This window comes from Colobus angolensis, unplaced genomic scaffold, assembly GCF_000951035.1.
Source record: "Colobus angolensis palliatus isolate OR3802 unplaced genomic scaffold, Cang.pa_1.0 Scaffold31, whole genome shotgun sequence".
Lineage (NCBI taxonomy): Eukaryota > Metazoa > Chordata > Mammalia > Primates > Cercopithecidae > Colobus > Colobus angolensis.
Genome location: NW_012116377.1, coordinates 7,058,271 through 7,084,217, shown reverse-complemented (window position 1 = coordinate 7,084,217; position 25,947 = coordinate 7,058,271). Strand labels below are relative to the sequence as shown.

The 25,947-nt window shown below is 47.9% G+C and overlaps 3 protein-coding genes across 4 annotated transcripts in view; 1 reads left to right on the top strand and 2 right to left on the bottom strand.

The window, feature by feature from the left end:
- The window catches only part of CCDC37 (coiled-coil domain containing 37), a 45,182-nt gene extending 38,112 nt beyond the window's left edge, over positions 1 to 7,070 (top strand). For both annotated transcript variants that reach the window (XM_011950754.1, XM_011950753.1), the window contains 4 exons: positions 3,614 to 3,749; positions 4,727 to 4,932; positions 6,108 to 6,201; positions 6,821 to 7,070. In XM_011950754.1, the coding sequence (XP_011806144.1) occupies positions 3,614 to 3,749; positions 4,727 to 4,932; positions 6,108 to 6,201; positions 6,821 to 6,934 (550 nt within the window). In that variant the 3' untranslated portion in view covers positions 6,935 to 7,070. The remainder of the gene's footprint in view (positions 1 to 3,613; positions 3,750 to 4,726; positions 4,933 to 6,107; positions 6,202 to 6,820) is intronic.
- Positions 3,743 to 4,294, bottom strand: LOC105517970. Its single transcript, XM_011950752.1, is given in 3 exon segments — positions 3,743 to 4,165; positions 4,167 to 4,274; positions 4,277 to 4,294. Coding segments are annotated over 3 exon segments (549 nt in total).
- A 1,063-nt stretch (positions 7,071 to 8,133) lies between the features above and the next one.
- ZXDC (ZXD family zinc finger C) overlaps positions 8,134 to 25,947 on the bottom strand; it is a 38,075-nt gene continuing 20,261 nt past the window's right edge. Inside the window, exons 9-11 of the mRNA XM_011950853.1 lie at positions 12,295 to 12,476; positions 10,166 to 10,261; positions 8,134 to 8,995 (exon numbers count right to left, since the gene is read on the bottom strand). Of these exons, the coding sequence (XP_011806243.1) occupies positions 8,909 to 8,995; positions 10,166 to 10,261; positions 12,295 to 12,476 (365 nt within the window). The 3' untranslated portion in view covers positions 8,134 to 8,908. The remainder of the gene's footprint in view (positions 8,996 to 10,165; positions 10,262 to 12,294; positions 12,477 to 25,947) is intronic.

Sequence of the window (25,947 nt, the reverse complement as noted above, 5' to 3'; positions counted from 1 at the left end):
AAAAAAAAAAAAAAAAAAAAAAAAGGAAAGGATTACTGTTAATTCCTTAAATGTTTGGCAGAAGTCACCCATGACACCATGAGGTCCTGTGCTTTTATTTGTTAGGAGTGTTTTGATTACTACATCAATCTCCCTATTTGTTATTGATGGTTAAGACTATTTCTTCTTGATTCAGTCTTGGTAGGTTGTACGTTTCTAGGAATTTATCTGGTTTTTTTTTTGTTTTTTTTTTTTCTGGATTGTCTAATAGTTCCTTATGTTCCTTTTTCTTTCTGTGCATCAACTGTAATGTCTCTTCTTTAATTTCTGATTTTATGTGAATCTTCTTTTCTCTGCCTCTTGTGACAGTTTTTGACTTAAAGTCTATTTTGTCTGATATTACTGTTGCCATTTTGTTCATTTTTTTCTGTCTGTTTCATAGCTCTCTTGTTCCTCCTCTTCTGCTGTCTTTCTTTTGGGTTTGATGGTTTTTTTTTCAGTGATCTGCTTTGATTATTTTATGTATCTACTATAGATTTTTTTTGTAGTTATAATGAGACTTACACTGAGCATCTTATAGTCTATTTCAAGCTGATAACAAATTTACTTCAATTGCATATGAAAACTTCTGAATGTAACCATTTTTTGTGATGTTACCTTTACCAGTGAGATTTATACTTCTGCATGCTTTCGTGTTGTTATGTAGTAACTTTTTGTTTCAACTTGTAGAACTCTCTTTAGCACTTCTCTAAGGCAAGTATTGTGGGTGACCACCTCCCTCAGGTTTTGTTTGGGAAAGTCTTTATCTCTTCTTTATTTTTAAAGGATAGTTTTGCTGCATATAGTATACCTTTTAGCCATTTTTTTCTTTCAGTACTTTAAATACATCAACCTGTTTTCTCCTGACCTGCAAGACTTCTGCTGCAAAAATATACTGATAGTCTTATAGCAGTTCTAGCAGTTCTGTTGTACATGACAAGTCACTTTTTTCTTGCTATCAAAATCTTTTTATCTTTGACTCTTGATAATTTAATTATAATATGTCCCCAAAGTAGATCTCTTAGGTTCTACTTATTTGGGAATCTTTAGGCTTCATGAATCCGGATATCCATTTCCCTCTCCAGACATGGAACATTTCAGCCATTATTTCTTTAAGTTCTCTTGATTATTGGGTACAAATATAAAGTTGGATAGAAGAAATAAGATTTAGTGTTTGATACATTAGTAGCATGACTGTAGTTTAAAGTAATCTATTGTATACTTCAACATAGCTAGAATAATTCGAATGTTTTTGGTATAAAGAAATATTTAAAGTGATGCATATCTCAATTACACAGATTTGATCTTTACAAATTATATGAATGTATTACCACAGGTACTCCAAAAATATGTACATCTATTATGTATCAATAAAAATAAAATTAAAAAATACTTTGCCCTTTCTCTCTCTCTTTTTCCTTGAACTCTTACAATGCATATACTGTTTCAGTTGATGTCTGTAAGTCCCATAAGCTTTTTTCTCTTTTTCATTTTTTTGCCCTTTTGCTCCTCTGGCTAATTTCATATGACTCATCTCTGAGTTCCCTGATTCTTTCTTCCGCTTGATCTAGTCTGCTGTTACAGCTCTCTATTGAAATTTTTAGTTCAGTCATTGCATTCTTAGCTCAATAATTTCTGGGTTTCTTTTTTATGGTTTCTATTTCTCTGTTGAACTTATATTGTTTTCCTGATTTTGTTTAGTTGCCTATCTATGTTGTCTTACAGTTCACTGGGAGTCTGTAAGACAATTGTTTTGAATTCTTTTTCAGGCAGATTGTAGATCTTTATTTCTTTAGGGTCAATAACTGGAGAATTATCAGGTTCCTTTTGTGGTGTCATGTTTCCCTGATTTTTCATGATTCTTGTGGTCTTGCATCGCTATCTGCACATTTGAAGAAGGAGTTGCTTCTTTCAGTCATTAGGGACTGGCTTCAGCAGGGAAAGCCAAAGGAGAAAGCCAGACAGCTCAGCCAGAGATTCTCCATGTGCTGGCTGGTGGGGTCTGTGGGCAGGGCCTACTGCCAGGGTCCAAGGTGGGTGGGGTGTGCTGTGGTGGGTCTGCAGACAGGTGAGGTCTGCACATTGGGTGCTATCAGGCCCTGTGCCTTTTATTTGTTCCTAGCTGCCCCACTTGGTGATCCATCCATGACAGTTACATCAGGGCTCTGGCAGAGATGAGACAGAAATGGGCCTCTTGGGAAGTACCCCAAAATGCATGGAAACCTGGGGTTCCACCTTGCTTTCTCCTTCCCTCAACATGAGAAACTGCAGGCCAATGAGATCTCTTTCAGCACTGCCACGGCCTGGGAGAGAGGTGACATAGGCAGAGTGAAATTATTCTCTCACTCTCTATGGCTTTTCTCTGTTTTTATGCACCACTGGGTGCATAAACTGGGGCTATAACCTCTCCCTTGAATTCTGGAGCTCTGACAAAGACATTTGCATCCATGGATGGCTGTCAAATTAGTGTTTCTGTGGGGGGACAAGAGCTGAGGACCCCCTACTCCACCATCTTGCTGATGCTATTCTTCTGGTTGTATCGTTAAATTTTTCTATCTATAAAATTAATCTATAGGTTTCCTTTCTGTTTTCCCCCTTGCCATCCATTTGTTGAAGAAACCAGATCACTTTCCCTATAGTGAAGTGCTTCTCAGACTTTATGTGCACTTGAATCCCCCAGGGATCTTAAAATGAAGTTTCTGATTCAATAGGTGTGAGTCAAGGTCTAAGACTCTGCATTTCTGACACATTTTTAGGTGATGCCCAGGTTGGTCTGAGGACCAACTCTGAGCAGCATGTCCCTTGTGAATCTGTTTCTTATTTCACTTGAAAGGTGAATGTTGAAATTCTACTCCTAGATACATATTTGAGAGAACTGAGAACATGTCCTCACAAAAACCTGTACGTGAATGTTCATAGCAGCAATATTCCCAAGAGCCAAAAGGTGGAAACAACCCAAATGCCCATCAATGGATGAATGGATCGACAAACTGCGGCCTACGTACGCGATGGAAGATGACTCAGTCACAAAAAGAAATGAAGTGCTGACACAGGCTGCAACACGGATGGACCTTGAAAATACACTGGGTGAAAGCAGCCAGTCACAAAAGAAAACATGTTGTGTGACTCCATTTTTATGAAGTGTTCAGGGTAGACACAAAGTAGATTCATGGTGGCTTAAGACCAAAGGATAGAGGAGACAATGAGGAGTGACTGTTAATGGGCATGGGGTGATGAAAATGTTCTAAAAGTAGATTATGGTGATGGTTGTGTAAACTCCTTGAATATACAAAAAAAACTACTGACTTGTATACTTTATGATGGTTATGCTAATTTTATTGTCTGTGAATTATGCCTCAATGAAGCTGTTTATTTTCTTTAATGTTGATTGTTAAATATTTTAAATTTTCCCCTACATTCTACCAGCATTTCTGACCCCCTGGGCCTGCACTGCAGAGACTTGGCACCCATGATCCTTCAGCCCTCAGGACAGCTGGTAGGGGCAAAGCACTGTACAGACGGTCAGGCTCAGAGAAGCGATGTGCCCAGGGCTGCGCTGAGTGACTGATGCCCTGCTGGTTTCTCCCTCCTCCAGGGACAGGGAGGTCAACCAGCTGAAGCAGTGGGTCACCACAATGATGATGTCCATCACCAAGGAGGAGGACACAGCAGCTGAGCTGGAGCTCAAAGCCCGAGTCTTCCACTTCGGCGAGTACAAGGGTGATCAGCAGGTAGGCTGGGGATCAAGGTGGCCAGAGGCCCAGGGGAAGGAGGGACCCTTGGGCACCCACTGGAGGAGCCCTGACAGGCCCTGGGAAGATGGAGGGCAAGGCCTGGGTAAGTGCCCTGCAGCTGCCCTTGCCCTGCCTGCCTCCAGGAGCCACCACATGTATCAATGCCTGTGCCAGCCAGCTTGGTTGCTCTCATGCCTCATTCATTGCTTCATTCTTTTATTCAACAAATGTGTCTGCTTCTTAAACACATAAATTGTGTCTGGCAAGGTGATCCTGAAGGCGAGGAAGAGGCGTGTCCCCAAGCCAGTCTGAGAGGGTGAGAGAATTCGGAGAGAAGAGAAAGCCAGTGGTGTTCTGAGCAGCAGAGGCCAGGACCCAGCCAAGGGCTCAGCCCGCTCCCAACCTGACAGCACACCTGGGGCCACCCTGGGCATGGGGTGGCTTCCTACTGTCAAGTGCCTGCTGTGTGCCAGGCACTGGGCCAAGGGTGTGGGACGCAGCCATGAGCAAGACAGCACTCCCCTGATACAGCCAGAGTCCATGGGCACTAGCTGTGCCCAGGCTGGGCTGAGCGGCCTGCCTGCTGCTCCTCTCTCCTCTTACAGCCCACGTGGAGGCACTGTTATCTGTTTTCTAAGTGTCAGAACAGTCTCAGAGAAGACATGGCCCTGTGGGGTGCTCAGGGTACAGGACTCCCTGGAGGAGGGGACTGGGCCCTGTTGGTGTACCAAAGGCAACTAGGGGAGGGGCTGGAACCAGGGATCGGGCCGACTCCAGGGGGCCCAGGGGATAGGCTGCTCTGGCCAAGACAAGCCAGATTCCCAAGTTCTGTTTCAGCCTATGTTCTCAGAGCTCCCAGTGTGTGCCAAGCGGTGGCCCCCACCCTGGGAGGCCAGCAGGCCACTGCTGAAGGCACTAGCATGGGGGTGGGTTTCAGCCTGCTAGCACTCTGCTGGAAGCCGCTGCCTCCACAGGATAAGCTGCTAGAGAGCCTGAACTGGAAGGTGCTGGACGTGTACCGGAACTGCATCGGCACCCAGCAAGAGGCCAACCTGGGCACCGTGCAGATGCTGACCATCATTGAGCACCAGCTGGATGAGCTGCTAGAGAACCTGGAGCGCGTGCCCCAGGTCAAGATTGAGCAGGCCGAGAGGGCAAAGGAGAAGCAGCGGCGCATCAGGTGAACTCTAGGCCCTCCCTGCCAGCTGCTGTGTCCGGACTGGCCCTGAGGGCAGAGGGCACATATAGGCCCTGCCCTCAAAGCACTCCCAGGAGACAGGCCCCTCATGCTCCATGCTATGAGACAAAAGCCCCGGTCTTGGGGGGATCTAGAGGGGTATCACACTCAACTTGGGGGTGGTTAGGGAAAGTTCCCTAGAGCAAAGGACAGTGACTCGATGTGGCCAGGAGGCTCAGGGAGGGACAAGATCTAGAAGATAGAAGAGGTGGAGCTCAGTTAGAGTGTGGCTATCATGGCCAGCCTCAAAGACATGGAATAGCAGTGGAGGGCTTTAAGCAGTGGGGCAAACACGGCCAGGTAGGGCGTGGTTAGATTCTTCCCTCTGGGGCTGGACTGGAGGGGCTGGAGGCTGAGGGTAAGGGCAGCTGCCAGCACCTGAGAGGGAAGGCATGGCTACGGCAATGTTGCTGGAGCGGAAGACAAAGTGCAGAGGCTCAGAGAGCCTTGGGAGTTTCAGCTCGGAGGGGAGTGCAGGGGGGCAGATGGGCGGCAGCTTGTCATCTGTCGGGACACCAGCCTGGACCCAAGGTAGATGGGGGTCATGCTTCCCTGGCCTGTGGGCAGCCCGGTTCATCCACCCCATGCAGGGCCCTGAGACAGCACAATCTGCAAACATCCATCCGTCCCCCACAAGCACAGGGGCTTCTCCTCTGGGTCCCTGGTGCCCTGCTTGGAGTGGGTACCAGACCAGGCTTTGATGACTGAGAGTATACACAAGACGGAGACAGGACTCTTGCTTTGGGGGGATGCTGGACCTTCACGGTGGCAAGGGAGGCCACAGGTGCACAGATCAGGCCATGGGTGTAGATTCAGGGAAATGTGCCTCTGGGAGAGGTCTGCTGGATGAACCTTAGATCAGCCCTTGCAGGAGGCCAGAGCCAGGGCCTTGGAACAGCAGGGCCCTGGCTGTCCTCCTGTGGGCCTAGGCCACCTTGGCCAGAAGCAGTGGTGCTTTGGCTGTGGATAGGTATTGAGGCCTTGACCTGGCAAAAGAGGTGAAGAGGAGCTGGGAGTTTTCCTGAGGGAGGACACGGCCTGGCCTGGGGACTGTGTGTGGAGACTACACAAAAACTCCCAGGTCCCCCCAGTTTTCAATGTCATTTCTTGCTGCCCAGACTTCGAGAAGAGAAGCTCCAGATGCAAAAGATCCTACAGGAGGAGCGTCTGCAGCGGGCCCGGGCGCGTGCCCAGGCTGAGATCAAGAAGAAGGTAGGCAGGGTCGCCCCGGGGGTCTCTGTTGGAAGGGGTCCCACGACAGCATGGCAGCTGAGGTCCCGCAGCCCAAGCCCCCAATGCCCCCACTCTGAAGGCATTCACTGAGGCTCTGAGGGAGACAGCCTGCCTTCAGAGCAAGGCTCTCCCAGGACCTGCTTCCTGCAGGGGGCTCTTCCCCAGGCTGCCAGTTCATGGCCCATGCCAGGCTGAGACTGGTTCAGCCATGCCCACCCACCCCAGCCAGGTACACTCTGCTCAGGAGCAGGGTCCCACCACCCTACCCACACTCCGGCCAGACCCCAAGCCCTGCTCACTACCTGTCACTGGGGTCCCCCTACTGCTGTGTCCCAAGGCCTCCGCCCTTCCTGCCTTCTGACCCTGGCAACAGGAAGCAGGTCCCCCTGCTCCCACATTTAAGAGGTGGTGATCCAGGGACTAGACTTGATAAATGCCAGGCAGACTCACATCCCCAATTATTTCAGAGTTAACTCCAGCCCTCAGCCTGCAGGGCTGACCAGAGTGGGCTGGAGCTGACTGGAGCTGCTGGGCCTCTCCCTGCACCAGGGGCAGGGGTACATGGGCATAAAGCTCACTGGGCTTGTTTCCCCTGCAGAGAGGCAGGACACTGGTATGCCGCTCACAACCCCCAGTCCACAGGATCAAACAACAGTCTGAGCACACACTGATGGACAAGGAGAAGGAGGAGCTGCTATTTTTCTTTACTTAATCTTCGCAGACCATAGCTGTTCTGGCTGAAGGCTTAGCAAAGATGTTGGCAGCGTCTGGGCTGGGTCTTGAGTGGCCCAGCTGAGTCTTCTCTGTCTCCTGTGTGCTCCCTTCCTCACCTGAATAAATTCATGTCTTTTTGGAGTCTCGAAGGTCTGTTTAAGGACGCAGCCACCATTGCCAAATCTCAGCACCCCCCCCCCACCCCCCGGTTCATCATTTAACCCTAAGCAGATGCTTGAGGGCAAGAGCATGACACCTTGGTTCTCATCTAAAACAGCTGCTCTCTGAGACAAAAGCTAATTCCACGCTGAGTGTAGTGTGAGATCAGCCTCTGTGCAAAGACCAAAGAAATGCAAGCAGGCAGCTGGGTATATGGCAGGGCCATCACTACCAACTAAAGGAGAAACAACGGGCTGAACGCCATATATGCAGCTACTTGAATTAAGCCAAGGTGAAAAACCTTCAGTGCATGACTATAGGCAAACTTTCATTCATTTGCACTAGGAGTTGGGCCCGTCACCGGCAGGGAACCTCAGTGTCCAGAATGCTGGGTGCCAGCCCCAGCCACTTCATGGTGGCGTTCCCAGGGAGGCACATAGGAGAAAAGTAGAGGCCAAGAGGGCATTCCTGGGGGCAGACCCTGCTCCCCAGTAGAGATGGGGTGGGTGTGGCTCCACCCCCCATAGTGGCCAAAAGCCTCCCACGGAGGGAGGAGGACCCTGGGCCACCTTGGGGCTGAAGAGTCTCCCAGGTGGGCAAGTTCTCTCCTTGGCTTTAGCTGGTGACAGCGTGGTGGTCTGTGGAGAAGACCCATTTGCCGATGGGGTGTGGATTCTTCCATGTGGAACAGCACCTGGGGACAGCACCTCGGAATGGGACAAGACAGAGGGAGGACTCACTCAAACTTGGTGTCACCCCCAAATTCAAGAAACAAACACAGGGCAGTTTGAATGATACAGTTTAGGAACCAAAACAACCTCGGAATGCAGACACACTTCATAAGGCAAAAGGAAAAAAAAAAAAAAAAAAAAATCGTTTAGGAGTGACCCTGTGTCATTGCTAAGTTAACAGACTTACAAATAAGCAAGGGCAAGGTGATCATGTTGTCTCCTTTTGCAAGACAGACCTTACGCTATAAAAATACACACTGACGTATTATGTGCACATCAACCTCAATAATAAAACAGAAACGCACCATCACAGTCCTACACGTAATTTATGGTATTCAAAACATCACTTTATAAACTGTTATCAAATTGCCATTTAGACATTAATACCCAAATACAGAATTTAGAAAATTACTTAAAATTTTCACTCTACTATACCCCCAAGCTCTCAGCTATGAATTTAGTCTGGGAAGAGGGCTCCGTAATAGGCCACTGAAGTCCTCTGTCCCACCACATCATTCTCCCCAAAAAACTAGCTGCCCAACTGCTCTGCCAGACTTGGGCTAGAATTTGGCTTCACTGTGGCAATGGGACCTCCTGGGTCCTACAGTGTGGCAAAACCAACTTTCCCACAAACCCCATCCCAGGTGCTGGGATGCGAACACACTGAAACTGAAAGACCCCACTTGGTTTTGCCACAGATCAAGTTGCATCTGACTAGAGAGCCTGTTCTCTACCCTATTTCCTGCAGAAGTCTTTTTCTTTGTAATGCAACAAGTGCTACACAGCTCAGATCAATGGGACACGGGGAAAGGGGCTGTTGTGCACTCAGCCCTGCTGAGGGAGACCCTTGTCTTGCCAAAGCACTTTGCTCACAAAGGCAGTTTCAAAGAGTACAGCCTGAACTCGTTCCTGGTAAAACAAAAGGAAAACATTTTTGATAAATGTACCCAAAAGTCTCAAAAGGGCTATGCTGGTCTTCTGAATGGAAACCAAATGAGGTCTCCCCAGGCTCATGTCATCTGACTCTCAGGAAAGGTGAGTCCTAGACCGTGGCCTTGGGCCTGCCCAGGCCGAGGCTGCCATCACTGCAGGTCCTGCAGGTTGATAGTGCTTCCTGGGAACTGGGTGGCCTCCGGTCCAGAAGGGCCTCCAGATGAGGGGAGCACCTCCTGCAAAACCAAGCATTGTCATGAGGAGGGAGGCGGGAGGGGAAGCAGAGGGATCCTGTGGCTCCACACAGCAGGCAACTGACCCAGCTTGTAGTGAGATACCTGACTTCTCGTAATCAAAACTACAGGCTCCCCTTATTCTAAACACATGTTCTTTGATGGAAAAATGAACTCAATACTGTATTGTAAATTTTTCAAGATTGTTCTGTCTGCACACTGACGTATACCTCACATGTTCACACACCCGCATGCCTTTTTACAGAAACAAAATCATCTTTACTTCTGCAACCCTTTCTCCCCACTTTTCATTGGTCCCTCCTAAGGCACTCTCCCAGGTATCAGGTGTCTGCCTGCGCCCTCCCAGCTGACCGGCATGTGGCCCAGGGCTACGGAGGCCCCATCTAGCCTGTCTCCTTGTGTTCGAAGAAGTGTTTCTGCTGTTGCACCATTCGACTCTGGGCTATGGTGATTATTCCACTACCTTATTTTTTCAGGAGTGGTCCCGGGAGGGGGCTGCCAGGCACATGGAGCGGACACTTCTGAAGTTCTCTGACCCATGCTGCCAAACCGCTCTCCAGTTCACCCCTCTGCAGCCCGGGTGCCCGGCACTCTGCTCCCACCACTCTGCTTCTGTCCAAGTTTGGTTCTCATTGAGAGGAAAATGCTGAGTAGCCCAATTTGCAAAAAAACTAAAACACAATTTGCATGGCTTATTGTAAATATATAAACATCTAAGGCAAATTGTTAGAAATGTGGTAAGCTATACACTTTCAGTATTTCATATCAAACTCTGAATCATTCACTGCCACCCATCCTTAGCTTAACCAGGTAAGCAAACTACTGAATTCATCTGAGTCTATTCTCCCACAGGCTGGGCCCTGGCCAGCCCTCTTCCCAGAGCAGTAACTGGAATTCCTAGGCACAGCACTTTCAAGAGTATATTAACTTCTCCTGCTTTGTTTACCAGCAGGAGCTGCAGTGTCCTGCAGATCTGAGCTCCACTCACCCACCTTCTCCAGAAGGCAGCAAGACATCCTGGCAACCAACCCACTGAGCCTCCCAAGCCACGTGGCCTCAGTGACCAGCCTGTAGCTGTGAAGCCAGCCTTCCGGAAGTCGAAGGCTCTGTGAGTCTCAGTAAGAAAAACAAAGGGCAGTAAGCCATCCAGACCTGGAGGACGTAGACGGGCAGGTCCACAGTGAGGAAGGGGAGGAAGGCGGCTGGGCCGTGGGTTGAGGGCAGGACACCTTCGCCGGAGGGGTCATCCTGGGGAGGCAACACAGAAAGGCCTGTCACGTGTCTGTGAGTGCAGCAATAGTCCTCGCCTCACCTGAGAAGTTTCCTCCAATTGCAATGCGTGGCAGAACCAGCCCACCCTCTGTATTCCAAGGGAGGCCTGAGGACCCAGCAGGAATTGTTTATGGGGGCTGGGTGCTACCTGTTCCCACCTAGTTCTTATTCTCTCCCTTGATCCCAGCAGCTTTTGCTAGGCCTGGAACCTTCTGCTGTCCAGCTCCTCCCCTCAGTTAGCCCAAATACCGATTTCCCTCCTAAGGCACGCTCCTCAACTCCTTGTGGGTGCCCTGGCAACCCCTGCACCCCCACCAACCTCGAGTACCCACAGTGCTCTCCAGCAAATCCTCGGGCCCCACAGAGGGCCTTCCCTACATGCCCCAGCTTGCCTACAGGCCAGCTGGAAGGACCAGGGCAGGCGGACGGGCTCCTGAGAGGGGAGGCTGCCAGGCCCCTCACAGTCCAGGCTAGAAACTTCATCTGTCCCACACTTCACCTGTCCTGCACCTGCATGTCCACCCATGGCCATTCACACCCCGAAGCAGAGCTCCTGGTGCTGCTGCCCTGTACCTCTCATTCCTTCTGCTTGAGAAGCTCCTGTGTGTCAAGGACTGCACTACTGTTCCCATTTCATAGATGACAAAACTGAGGCCTGGAGTGCTTAAGTAACCAAAACTATACTAGCTAGTAAGGGACAGAAAAAGAACTCAAACCCAGGTTTAATCAGGCGTCTCTTAAAAGTATACCCCCTACTTGCTCCTCTTCTGCCAGTGGCACCAGCTTCCCTACTGTCTCCCAGTTGCCAAGCCTCTGGTCCTGCCTCGGTACCTCTGCCCTGCCAGTTGAGGCACTGTTTCCTTGGATGGTCCTCCCCCTCCACTGCTCCTGCTCCTGGGGAGTTCTTACCTCTTCAGAAGCTGGAAAGAAAGGACCAGTGCTCTTCTTGCCCATCCCTAAGACAAGCTTCAGCCCCCACCTGATGCTCACCGCTAGCTTCCAACCAGCACAGGGCCACCCCCAGCTGCCTGCAGCCTCCTCCCTGCCCCCTTCCCAGCCCACCTCTGCCCAGGCTGTCCCTCCTCTTGCCTCTCTGAGCCCTAGGCCTGGTCCTGTTTCCTTGCTAAGCCTCTCCCAGGACTATGAACCCACAAGTGTGCCTGTTTCCCAACTCAGAGCCAGCATCAGCTCCACCCTCCGCACTTCCGTGGGGCCTGCAATCGCATCCTCTGCCACAGGGAATCTACAGAGTGGAGTGGTGAAGGGGGCACACACCTGGGCCAAACCCAGACAGCCCCGGCTTGTATATCTCTTCTTACCCCAAATCCTTCCAAATCATCTTCCCTCCCCATTCCAGCCCCTCAAACTGAGACTGAAGATGCAGGTGTGCTCAGGGCTGCTGGAGCCGGTGTCCTCAAAAACCTCCTGGAAACTGGCCACAGCTGCAGGTATCTGTGGCCCAGACAGGCTGGGAGGGCTTGGGCCTGCCCTGGAGGGGCTCCGTTTCATAGGATAGAAAATAGAACAACACTGAAAAGACCCCCACCACCTTCAGCATAGAAAGGCTGCTAGTCCACCACAAGCAGGCCGCCCTAGAAATGGGGTGGCTGAGGCAGCCTGCAGAGCCCCTTTGCCCCAGCCCTGCAGAAGAAGGGCAGGGTGGCCTCAAACAGATCTCACCCTGCTGCAAAACAGCACCAGGGGCCTCGGGCAGGGAGGCAGGCTGTTCTGGGGCTAGACGCGGGGCCGTGCACAGACAGGGTCAGGAAGTGGATGCAGGGTCCCAGCAACACCCAGAGCTTAAGCAGACGCAGCAGGAAAGGCTGGCAAAAAGGGAGGAGCTGGGCTGTGAGAAGACAGGACTTGGGGCAGTCTACAGGGGAGGATGGGCGAGCGGCAGGCAGGGGGTGCTGCGGTGGGCAGGGGTTGCGGCATGCTGCACACTTCTCAGACCTGTGTGACCCTCCCACCCCACCTACAGCTGGCCTGTGTGACTCGCCAGCTCTCACCTGCACCAGCTGGACCTGGACGCCCTGCGCCCCGCACTGCACCCCAGCAGCTGGAGCTGGTCCTGGCCGTCCTCTGCTGGGCACCACAAGGCTCCCACACAACCAACTGCTCTGGCTTGCGTGGAAATGGGGAGGACTCATTTTGCCTTCTTTTATTTTTCTCTGAGTAGACTGTGAGGCTCCTAAAATGAAATATAAAAACGAGCACACCCAATCTACAATCTACAAGTCAGGTCCGCCCTCACCGAGGTCTATGGGGAAGACAGCCTTTCCATTAATTGTCATTCTGCATAGCCAAGAGACGTAAAATCACTCAACAGGAAAAATCAAGAGTTAAGAGGTTGAAAGAAACAACCATACAAACAAAAAACACACCAGGATTTTGATTTTAAAAATGTAAAAACATCATACTTTTTTTGCCAGATGGTATGGTAATCAGACACAAGCAACAGTAGTGTTGTTTAGCATCTTAGCATAAATGTACAGTCAGTATCATTGCTTAGTATTTTAGCATAGTTAGCATGGTCAGTATGGTTGCTTAACCTTTCAGTGTAGTTAATACGTTAGTATGGTTTCTTAATATTTTAGCATAGTTAGTATAGGCAGTGTCAATGTTAAGTATTGTTAGCATAGTTGGTGTGGTATCATGTCTAAGCATGTTAAGAGTTGTTAGTCTAGGCCAGGTATGGTGGCTTACGCCTGTAATCCCAGCACTTTGGGAGGCCAAGGCAAGCGGATTATGAAGTCAGGAGATCGAGACCATCCTGGCTAACACGGTGAAACCCTGTCTCTACTAAAAATACAAAAAATTAGCCAGGCGTGGTGGCGGGCACCTGCAGTCCCAGCTACTCGGGAGGCTGAGGCAGGAGAATGGCGTGAACCTGGGAGGCGGAGCTTGCAGTGAGCCGAGATCGCGCCACTGCACTCCAGCCTGGGCGACAGAGCGAGATTCCATCTCAAAAAAAAAAAAAAAAGAAATATTATGAAAACCACTGTAGAATAAATTAAGGAAGGCAGTGAATAGCATATCTCTCCAGATTACTTTTAAAAGCAGGCAAGACTTAAATAATATATATCAAATATTTATCAAGTTTTATAACACAAACAAGATAAAACTAAGCCATTTATCATGATTCAATGCCATATATGTAGGCCACTCTCTAAGTTACCTATAAAGCAAGAGATATGACCGAATCCTAATATTCCTTTGCGAAATGTGTGCAAGCATGTATGTGCCATTCGAATCATGGGAAAATTCAGAATTATGTGCAAAATCAGAAATAATTCCAGTAATGTCGCTAGACATGGTTACACTTTCCCTTTAACTTAAACCAGTTAGTAACTAAAATTATTCTATCTTTATTAACATAATTTACTTGTATTACTTTTACAACAGGGAAAAAGACAGGCTATAACTAGAATATCTCATGACAAGCTAAATTGGTTTTAACTTCTGTATTAGCATACAACATGAAAAAAAATCACAGGAATTTCTCTTTTCAATCCACACATTTAATTTAGTGTCTCAGGTAGTCCTGCAGACACCAGTTACACTGAGAAGAAACACCACCACTAATTCGTACTGTTTTAGCATCAGAAGGTGTTTTTTTCCCAGCTAACAACTCGTCTAGGGATAAAAAGTCAACAGCTGAAAAGAACTGCTCATGCTTATACATACATAGGGCTCTTTCCTTAAAAGTAATGCATTCTTTGACAACAGCAGAGGGCTGGCAAAGGTGAGGACTTTCTACGAGAGATGTCCATCCATGCCCCATGGCCCCTCTCTGATGTACCTCAAGCAGAACAGCTCAGCATCCACCCCTAGACACATCTCTGCACAGGAAGGGTGAGCTGGCGAGCCCAGCTCATGAAAGTTCTGATGTCAGTATTACTGTACAGGATGCTTCCCTGAAACCAGTATTTGGACCTGCTCCTGGGTTTGGTGCTCTGGAACGATACCCTGTTTTGTGTGCACTCCAAGGCAACACACTGCGGTAGAAGTCTAGTGGAGAGTTACAGCCTCCCCGTTTTTTGGCAAGCAGAAGGGCAGCTGTGGGTGAGGGGGAGAACCTGCCGCAGATGAGCTTGGACACCCCTTCTCAGAGAGTCCATTCTAGCAAGGACTGCACCTGGAAGATGAGCCTGGAAAGGATGCAGGGGTCCAAGCCAACGGCTGCGAGAGAACAGGGCAGCCAGGGGAGGAGGGGCCAAGCCCCAGTCGCTGAGCTGTCCCCCAGGCCTGGGAAGGGTGTTCTGTCCTAGAATCCCTGACGGTACACCCCGAAGCCTGGTATTATGTCGTGAACATTTAAGATGGCTGAAAGTTAATCATAAACTTCCTGGGTTAACTAAGCAAGTATGTTTATCTAGGGATGCTTAAAGACATGCCAGAGCAAACGAATGGGGTCCACACCACGTCCTCAGAATGACCATGCAGCCTTGCGTCCTCACTAGTAAAGGGCACATGGCATCAAATGCAGCATGACCAATTTAATTAATAAACAGTCACAAGAAAAATCAAATTCCTTTCTCACTATGGACAACCACAAACCCTTATAGAACAAGGTAACAACACTGAACTAAATTTTGCTTCAAAATTTTTAATCATTATCCAAAATGCTTTTTTGTGCTGGAGAACTTGCAGGAGTGGGGAGAGGAGCAGTATAAACCCAACACCAAGCAACCTCCTAGGAAGCAAGGAAGGAGACTTTAGGGAAGAGTCCTATCTGGGTATGAAGGTAAACACAAAGCAGTCAAGGGCCCAGGCTTGCGAGCTGGACGATCCAGCCATGTGACTCAGCTACCATGGATCTGCGGTGAATGGAGACTGCCACACTGCTTTCACTTCGCCGTGCCAGACGAGAATTAGGTGAGGTCAACAGCCACTGGGCCTGGCTCAAACAGCATGCCATCCCCACACCAGTAGCACCGCAGTGGCCGCCACAGGACAGAATTCAGAGCCAGCCAAGTGTCCTGAGAAAGGATCTGCACAGATGAGGCTCAGGTCCTTCCTCTGATAACCACACGGGGTCATGTAAGCTTCCTCTACTGAGATCCTCACTAGAACAGGACATAAGTGACTATTTTCCCAATTCTCCCAAGGGTAGGAGATCAGAGGGCACTGGGGCTTAAGTCACTCAGTCCCTGACAGGGTTAGTTCAGCATAGCTCTTAGAAAGAGATAATATGTTAATATACTTATCCACAAGGAAAAATATTCATATTAAGAACAAAAAGCAGATAAAAATGTTTATCATTTTTCAAAAACAAGTCATTTGTGTAGGGAAATGTTTAACACTGAAACACTGTAAGTAGTTTTTCTTGGGTAGTGAAGCTACAGGTGAGAAAACATAAGGAACCCACACTGATCTTTTCCAGAGTAAACCCACATGACCAGCCCTGCTTGTGCTGAGCGCTCACCCTTTGCTTAGGGATGTGCTGCTCACACAACAGGTCCTTTGTTCCGCAGGGGCACTCTCTCCTCCAGGGCACCTGGCAGGCCCTGAGTCACCGACTGCCTCCTCCTCTCTCACAGCTTTCATGGGTATTCTTGCCAAGCTACCTTCCCAGATGAACTTAAAGTGGACAGGTGTTTAAGTTACTCTGGGATTTTAAAGGAAATGAATAAAGTATGTAAGTGAACAAGAATTGGGCATCTCCAGCTGGCAGATCCTACATAGGACCTTACCCATTCGGAGCACACTTGTCAAGAGTGAGCCTGGCATATTTTATTACTTTTACTGTCATTACGAATGAGGTCAGTTTTTCACAATTATTCTTATTGGAAAAGCTATTATTTTATATATATAAATATGTACTGTGCAATTAGCTATCTACTGATCCTTCCTATTTCTAATTGCTTGAGTTGATTCCCCTGGGTTTTCTAAGCCTGACAATGACTTTGTCATTAAGTAATCATCATTCTCTCCTTTCTATTTGATTATCTATTTCTTTAAAAATAAAGACTTCCATAAAAGTGTCAAATAGATTGCGCAGCTAGCTGGTTTGGTTTACTATTCCTCTAGCTTTGTGGGGAATGCAGCCAGCATCTCTCCACTGAAAATGTCACTGACAGCTGGCTGCTCTCTAGTATTAGGGAAATCTTCTGGGTTCCTAGTTGATTCATATTTGTGATGTTTTCAAATCAGCAGCAGGTGATGAATGTCATCAACTGCCCTGTTCGGCCTCTGTGGACCCTGCACATCTCCTGTAGCATTTGCTGTGGCAAATCGTGCTGACGGGCTGCCTCACCCCACATTACCCTCGCCCGCTGTCCATGTGCTGGCATTTCACTTGGGATTCCCATGCCTGCTTCACCTGCTGGAGGTGAGACACAGTGTTCCTGCATACCATGTGGCCAACAGGCTGAGTAACGGCTCTGAGAGCAGCCAGCCTTGGGTTCCATCCTGCCCCTACCCCTGCCCCCACCAGCTATGCAGCCCTGGCTAAACTCTCCCTGCCTCAGCTTCCTCAATCAGAAAAGTGGGGACACAAGGACCTACACCTCACAGGATTGTTGCACGGAATAACGGGGTAACAGATGTAAGATGTGCTGGGCTTAGAACCATGCAGGGCATACCGTATGCCTTCATTAGTTATCACACCTTTGTCAAGTTTTAGAACCAAGGTATGTTAGCTTTATACATTGAATTTAATAGCTTTTACTTGAGGTCTGCCCAAGTTTCATCATCCATTCAACAAGTGTGTACTGCCCCTCCACTGCGCGGTAGGTGCTCAGCCACAATGGTGGCCCTGCACATGGAGCTCACAGCTGCTGGCTGGTGCACTCAATACAGCTGTGCATTTTGCAGCACACAGACAAACCCACAACGGATGAGCAACGAGGGGTGAGAAAGTGCAGGGTACCCTGGGAGCCTCGAGAGGCCACTGACAGGACCCCAAAGTGTCTGTGACACAGGTACCGCCCTTGAGGAGCTGATCACAGCAGGGACCCTGCCGAGAACACTCTGGGCATTCCACACAGGCATCCAGGGCAGGCATCAGGGTATGGCATAGCCATGCACTAAGAAGCAAGCACCAGAGACCAGCACGTCGTGGGGCTGTCACCCCTAGGGTCGGAGGGACTAGGGAAGGGGTGGTGTCCCCAGAGTCCAGAATAGGGACAGCACATAGCAGCAGAACTACAGCAGGGGCCACCCAGGAAGAACTGGGGCCACAACCATGGGGGGAGACAGCCATCGCCATGAAACTCCCACGGAAGCAGAGCAAGTGAGGCCCTGCCTCCCGCCACACACCCTCTAGTATCCCCCTAATGTTCCCACTGCCAAACCTAGCTGGAAGTGCTGAGAGGAGCCTGGGTCAGCGTCTCCAAGGATGCGAGTCAGACAGCAATGGCCAGCATCCACGTGGCAGGAGGAGCAGGAACTGCCCGGGCGGGGGGTGGGACAGGGCAGCATGCAGGCAGGGCAGGTCCACAGGCACTGCACATAACGCAGGGCGTGGCACAGGGCAGCCAAAGCCAGCTCCAGGGGCCTCAGAAGAGTAAATGTAGCGGGATCCCATCCTAGAGGTCAGCAGCTCCGAAACCACATACATACAAAGCCCTGTCACTCTGCTTTACTTTGTTCCGACAAAATGTTGAATGTAATGAACAAAATATATGTTTAAAACTATTAGCAAAGCTTTTACTTTTTTTATTAAGAGATAAGGTCTCACTATGTTGTCCAGGCTGGACCTGAATTCCTGGGCTCAACTGATCCTCCCACTTTGGCATCTTGAGTACAGGTGTGTGCCACCATGCCCAGCATCTCTGAATCTTTTAGTCAGCCCTGGGCTAAGTATTTTGCAAGAACCCCTGTAGGTCCTCACAAGCACCCTACAAAGCCAGGTTCCATCACTTTCCCCATTTCGCAGAAGGGGATGCTAAAGCCAGACTGCAGGCAACCTGCCCCAGGCTGCTGCAGGTGGAGCCACACCTCACCTGGCGCTCCTGACCCTACGACTGACGCTTTGACTCTCTCAGCAGGCTGGCTCTACAAATCATCGTTCTGGCTGTGTGTGGCAAAGTCGACTCCATTTATTTGTTAAATAGAAGTTTCCTCTTCCCAAAGGCTGGAGACCTGCCACTGAGGGCCAGGAGTCAAGGGACTTCCCACTGGGCTGCCAAGGCCGATCTTCACCCTCAGTCAGCTGACAGCGACACAGGGATGACCGAAAGGGGACACGGAATGAGCTGGACCTACAGAGGCCAGGTGTCTACCATGCAGATGGAAAGGTAGCCGGGGCTGTGTGCTCCATGCAGGAAAGTAGAGTAAGAAACAAGAAAGGCGTAAAAGTTAACAGAAACCAAAGTGACAGCAGGACGCTCTGTGGAGCCGGGCCACGGCGCTCACTCATGCAAGTGTGGGAAACCCGGCTCGCAGCCCATTCTCCAGCAGTGGGGTCACACCCAGTTCTGCGGCAGTAAGTTCACTGCCACCAAGCACCTTTCTAGCTCTCCCTGTGACAGCCATCAAAACTGAAGCTTTACTCACAGGACAAAAAGAGCCCAGGCCCCTCTAGGAAGCAATGTCCAGAGCCTGCAAGGGGTCTGAGACCCTCACAGGAAGTGTAAACAGGAGAGGCCCCTCCACAGCTGCTTACAGGCAACTGCACCTTGTTCACCCTTGACCTGCCAAGGCTCCGACCTTGGACACGTAAGGGTCAGTGGTGTGGTGGGAGCCATGATGGACTGCTGGGCAAAATCCTCCTGCCCCTAAAGAAAACACAAGAGCAGACAGCTCCCCACTTTGACAAGTCTGTAATCTGCTTTCCTCCCCAACTGAGAGACCCATGCACCCTCCCCTGTTACAGGCCACATCTGCCCCAGGGGTGTACACAGGGCCCACAGGGTATGACAAAGTCCCTGCATCCTCAAAGATGCCCTCATCCAAATCCAAACCCACCTGGGCACCTCATGAAACACGTGGCACAGGAGCCACGTGCATGTGACTAGAAATCTCTTCCAGAATGAGGAACAAATGGGGGTGCACCTCCGGGCTCACTGCCCCTGCTGACCCAGGACCCCTGCCCGCACCTCCCTTCCTGCTGCTCTCCCTGCAGGGTGGTCCCTTCTGCTTTCATCACGGCAGCAACGGGAAGAAAGGGAAGAAAACTTGGACTAGGTGTGTAAAGATTTTTGTTTGAAAGCGAAACAAAAAGATTATAAAAATTTGATCACTGACTTAATTCAAGGCTCCATCCAACCTGATCACCCATTGGAATACTCTAGTGTGTGCGTGCCTGAGCTGCAGTACCAGCACAGCCACCTCACCCTCCGCCCGGAGGGGCCCACTCCCTAGGCTGGGACCAGCAAGCCAGCACTGCACCAGGTTCAGGGAGTCCCGGGGTGGCCACAACAGAGCGCCAGTCACAGAGAGGTGGGCACATACTTAACCTGCTTCCTCCCTCTAGCTCTCATCCCCACAGTTACCTGGAAAGAAAGGACTGGAGGCCACTCCTCATCACCCCACGAGTTCCTCAGGCCCACCAGGCCACCCCAGGAGGAACAGGGCTCTACTGCTCACCATTTTGATGGCAGCTCCATCTTCAAGTTTTAATTACACAAAGTATTTTCCAATACAAAAAGTAGAAATGATCATAACAAAACATTCACAACTTAACACTCAGGAAAACACCACTTCATGCACGCATATGTGTACTACTGCTTGTTTCCAGGTAAATGTACACACAAATTTGTCTCTCAACACACCCACTTTTTCTTACAAATACAAACGTACTAAAAACATGCACAGAGTGTGCAGTTCTTCTGGACATTTGCGTTACAAATATTTAAACAGTCCCACACTGAGCAGCGGCAGCATGTGCAGCTTCACACAGATCCCTGGGATTTCCTTGAGATAAATTCATAAAATGTAATTGTAAGACTGAATATTATGCATATTTTTTGGCTCCGGAACACACTACCAAATGACCCTCCAGACACATCACAGTGTGTCCCCAGTGAAGCTCTCCTGAGAAAGCACAAGGACGCGCTGTGTGCACCAAGGCCGGCACTGGGCTCCTGTCACCCAGGAAGGCCCAGCCGACCTGGCCCTCAGTCAGATCTACCAGTGTCCTTGTGAGCACCAACCGGCTGCGTCTTGCACGTTGCCATCCTCCTCATGACCTTCTGCACAATGATCTCAGGCTGTTGCTGGTGATGTGGAAAGCTCTCTGTGCGGACATGTCTCTGCGGCTGTGCCTCTGCTGACACACTCTGGGAAATGATTTAACCTCGGGGCCTCGGTGGCACCCGTGCAGGAAGGGTTGATGGCAGGTCTCCACCTCATAGGGTTTTTGTGAGGCGTGAACAGAGTTACTGCATGTGAAGGACACAGGACAAACAGAACAAGTGCAGGCTGCCCCCACGGCTCTTCATGCCTTAGAAAAACCTTTAACCTCTCATCTTCATGCTCTATTCTGTATGGAATTCTAATATATTTTTTTCCCTAAAAGGCCAGCATTCACCCGTCAATAACTGGAAATGCCACCTTTCCACACGCAAAGATGATCAGGTCCCAGGTCAGTGCCCAGTGTGCTGGATCCTGGGCTCCTGGCTCTGCCATGCAGCCCTAGCACCAGAACATGCTTTCAGCTGCCACGGCCTTGCATGAAGTCTTAGCTACTGTGCAAATCCTTTACGTCATTTTCCATTTTCTTAGACATTCTTGTCCATAGCTTCTTACACAACTGTCCTGAAACCTGCTTGGACTTCTGCATGAAATCGCACTACAATGCTGTGGGAAGAGCAAAAGAGGCTTCTCTTTCCTTCATCCCACGTCTGTCAGCTAAGCCTGTGGGCTCTGCCATCAAGACAGGTGCAGGAGCCGAGCACCCCTCCCCACTGCCATCGCCACTCTTGTTCCTGCTAGGTGAGCACACAGGCTTCCAACTGCTCTCCCTGAAACCTCCCATTCCCCGAAGTAAGTTTATTTTCAAAATGGCAGCAGAAACGGCCCTCTTCAAACTATCGCGCCATTTTCCTAATCACATCCTCTGCTTCCCCATCTGACTGAGGGAAAGCTGGAGTCTGACAAGGACCCAGGCGCCTTCAGCAAGCTCTGGCCCTTCTAAAACGCTCCCTCGGCGAGGTCCGCCTCCATAACGGCCTCCTGGCTTTGCCTCTGACAGGTCATGGTCAGGACTGTTGGCTCCCTTGGCCCAGAAAAGTGTTTCCCCAGACATATTCCATGGCTCCTTTTTCGCCCCTGCTGGGTGTTGCCTCCTTGGAGACCCTCCCTATCCCCACTGTTTAAAATTACAAAGTTCCACAGACTCCTCCTGGTTGTCTTTCTGCATGACATTTATCATTTGGTTTCCTGAATATGAGGTGCTTTTTCACCCAGTCCTGCCACCAGACTTCTAGCAGGGTGTCTGTGCTGTTCACCACCGTGTGCCTGACTCATCCAAGGCAAGGGATCACCCCAGCTGAGAGCAGTTGATCTTGTCATCCCTCCCTTCACCTCCTGTCCACTGGTGACATCTCCTCCTGGCTATGTTATGATTTCTGTTGCTGTGTGAATGAGATCTCTTCTCCCACTGCATTTCCTAGCTGGCTACTTGGCTATGCAGGAAGCTCTGGATAGTAGACATTTATTTTCTAACTGGCACTTAAATATCTTCTGTTTTACTAATTTTTCTGATAGTTGAGTTTTCCAATAAGTAGTCAAATCATCTGTAAGTTGTTATTTGTCTCCTTCCTGCAGTTCTTATTACTTTTTCTTGGTTTATTTCAATGGCAAGAACCTTCAAACAACATCCAACACCAAGGGTAACAAGGGTAATACACGCAATTCCTGTCTAACTCCTAGGTGTGTGGACAGAACGCCTCTGATAACCCACCATTAAGCATGATGCTGGCTGTTGGTTTGGGCACATAATCTTTTATTACATTCCTAGTCCCACCAGTACAATAATGAATATCAATTTTGTAAATCAAATACAGGATTTGTTGAGAAAATAATAAAGTTCTTCACCGATTATTGAGATAATGCAATTAACAGACTTCCTAACGTTAAATCATTCTCAAGCTATCTGATTAAGCTCTATTTGGTCAGAATAGTACATTAAATATATATATTGCCAGATCCTAAGTGTGTTTTATTTAGAACATTTCCATTTATCTTCGTAAGAGTCACCAATCTACAGCTTTTTTTTTTTTGAGACAAGGTCTTACCATCACCCAGGCTGGAGTGCAGTGGTAGATCCTAGCTTACTACAACCTCCATCTCCTGGGCTCAAGTGATTCTCCCACCTCAGTCTCCCCAGTAACTGGGACCACAGGTGTGCGCTACCACACTTGGCTAATTATTATTATTATTTTTTTTTAGAGATGGGGGGTCTTACTACGTTGCCCAGGCTGGTCTTGAACTCCTGGCCTCAAGCAATACTCCCACCTCAGCCTCCCACAGTGCTGGGATTACAGCTCTCTTTCTGAGAGATATCCTTGTCAGATTTTTCATGGGAAGCTTCTGTTTTCCACAGAGCTTTGGAGCAGCATTTACTGTACAAATTCCACAAAGGAGGAGAACTGTTAATGAACTATTCATATTCTTATTTCTGAATGATTACTTGTTTTTCTAGAAAACTCTGCATTTTGTTGCAAGTATTCTAACTTATTATCATACAGTTAACGTATCTATTTATCTCTATGTATTCCAAAGAATTTGTGGAATTTACTTAACGCTTTTTTTTTTTAATTGCTCAGACAGAAATGGAAAATGATGGCCTAGGGGCTGTATCCCCTTAAGGATATGTTTTCTTTGGCCCATACCAAAAGTTTTTTTTAAATCTGAATAAGCTGTCACATTTAAGCATCAAAATCTGGATTTGACTCTGTTCTGACAGGAAGACATCTGAGGCACAAACTTGCATCTAGTTTTGGCCACATCCCTTGTGTTCCATATACAGTAATACATAATAGTTGGCTTCAACGTCAAGTGTTTCTAAGACCCTCATGTGTAATCCACAAGAATCCCAAGTGCAGCATGCTTCTATTACCGTTTCACAAAGGAGAAAGCTGAATGTGCAGAGAAGTCGCTGGCTCAAGAGTTCAAACTTATAAACACATGGCCTATCCATTTTCCTGTAATTAGCTTTTATTTATTTATTTGACAACGGAGTTTCGCTCTTGTTGCCCAGGCTGGAGTGCAATGGTGCGATCTTGGCTGACTGCAACCTCTGCCTCCCGGGTTCAAGTGATTCTCCTGCCTCAGCCTCCTGAGTAGCTGAGCTGGGATTACAGGCATGAGCCACCATGCCCAGCCTCGCTTTTATTTCTTCTTTCACCCAACTGTCTAGAGGTTTTCTTTTGTTTTCCAAGTAATTTTTGCTAATTTAACATATTATGATCAGAAAACATAGTACTGCCTACACATGTACATATGTACACATATACCTATATGTACACATACATATATACATTCCTACACATATACACATCTGTACATATATACACATATGCACACACATGCACATATATACATATATGCACACATACACATATGCATATATACATATACACAAACATGTATACATGCACATACTCATACACATATGTACATATATGTACATGCGCATGTGTATGCATGTGCATATATGTACATGCATGTATACATATACATATACGTGTATACATATACATATGCGTGTATGCATCTGTATACGTATGTGTATGTGCATATATGTGTATGTGCATGTGTATATGTATATATGTATACATATACATATATACATACATATATAGGCAGTATTATATGTGTATATATAGGCAGTACTATATATACATTTTTTTGATAAAGATTTGTATAGTTTTCCTGATGCCCTAATTTGTTCGGTTTAATTTCTAGAAATATTCCACAGACATGGAGTAGGATCCATTAGATCAACTTTATTAATCCCATTATAAACATCTTTCATATGCTTATTTTTTTCTGCTTGATCAGCAAATAATGAACTAATCACTTTCAAACTGCTAGTTTTTATACATTCAATTATCCTAGATTTCTATCGGCTTTTACATTATATTGATAGTATATGTTTTCCAATAAATATTCATATAAATGTCTGTGGGTCTTATAGTTCTGTTGTAGGCTACACATGAACAGCAACCAAAAAGAGGAAAAATCTTCTTTGTTCCCATGCTTTTTCCTTGAATTCTACACTTTTCATATTAACATTAGCCCTTGCTTTGTGATTTGCCTTTGTTTTATTTTACCCTGTCTTAATCTTAACCTTCCCAAATACTTCCATACAGGGTGCACCTCTCCTAGACAACACACAGCAGAGAGTGTGCTTCCGATGTATTCAATCTTTGTCTCTTGGCAGGAGAGTTGCCTTCATTACATTTCACTGTGACACAGGATACCCTTGGTTTTCTGTCACCATGTGTCTTGCTGCTGTCTCCTCTGACAAGCACCACACCTTCTTTCCCTTCTCTGCCCCTCAGACAGCAGAGAGGTATACATACTCATTTATAGTTCTGAAGCTGTTTATGCTTTTTTTTAAGCTTAACTTTGCTATTCATTTCAAGAATAAAACTTGATAGTTTTACACTGAGAGAAAAATTCTTGTTTTATTCTAAGGGGAGAATCTCAATACTTGAGATAAAGAAATTGGCACATTTTATTTTCTACACTCAACAGCAACACAATAGGAACAGTCTTGAATTTCAGATGCTATTGCTCAGACTGCACGTTTCCTAAGAACTGACGTGTGCACTGGCTCCTAACCACATTCACAACAGCGGAGTCTTGACTGTTTCTAAATGACCTGATTCTATTAACAGTCCTATTACACAGAAACTGCTCGTTCTTGGACTTATTACAGGTCCACAGTCTCTCAATCACAAATCTCGAAACCCCAAAAGTCCCAAACCCCATTTTTTTCCCCTGAACTTAATGCCAAAAGTAATTTAGCAACATAACTGACCTGAACTGATGTAAAGCTATTTACAGTCTTATTTGACCCCACTTAGATATATTTTGCTGAAAAGTACCAATGTAGTAACCAGTGGTATTAATACATAATATATGTACCATATTATCTAAAATTTGAAATAGCCTGAATCCAAAGCACAGCGTGGGTTAACATACATAAACACTAGCACTGACCACTGAAACCATAGTGTAACAACACCTCAGTAACAGTAAGTACACCTAGTGTCTGCATTCTAAATACCACCCTCTAACAAAAGAAACCAGGGCTCTCTGGAGGAGGAGTTGATTCCAGGGCAGGGACAGAGATAATACAAGAGCCTGCTAGTGCTAGGAAGGAAGGAAGTGCTCAAAACAAAAAGCTAGAATGGAGAATGCTGATGGGGCACAAGACTCCAACTGAAGGATTGTCCACAGCTGGAACAAATGGAGCAACAAAATAAATGGTGATAATATTAATCATAATCCAATATTGACTACAGCCTAAAGAATCAATACCGTTGAGGCCAGGCACGGTGGCTCACGCCTGTAATCCCAGCACTTTGGGAGGCCAAGGCGGGCGGATCACAAGGTCAGGAGATCGAGACCATCCTGGCTAACACGATGAAACTCCGTCTCTACTAAAAATACAAAAAAAAATTAGCCAGGCGTAGCAGTGTGCGCCTGTAGTCCCAGCTACTTGGGAGTCTGAGGCAGAATGGTGTAAACCCGGGAGGCAG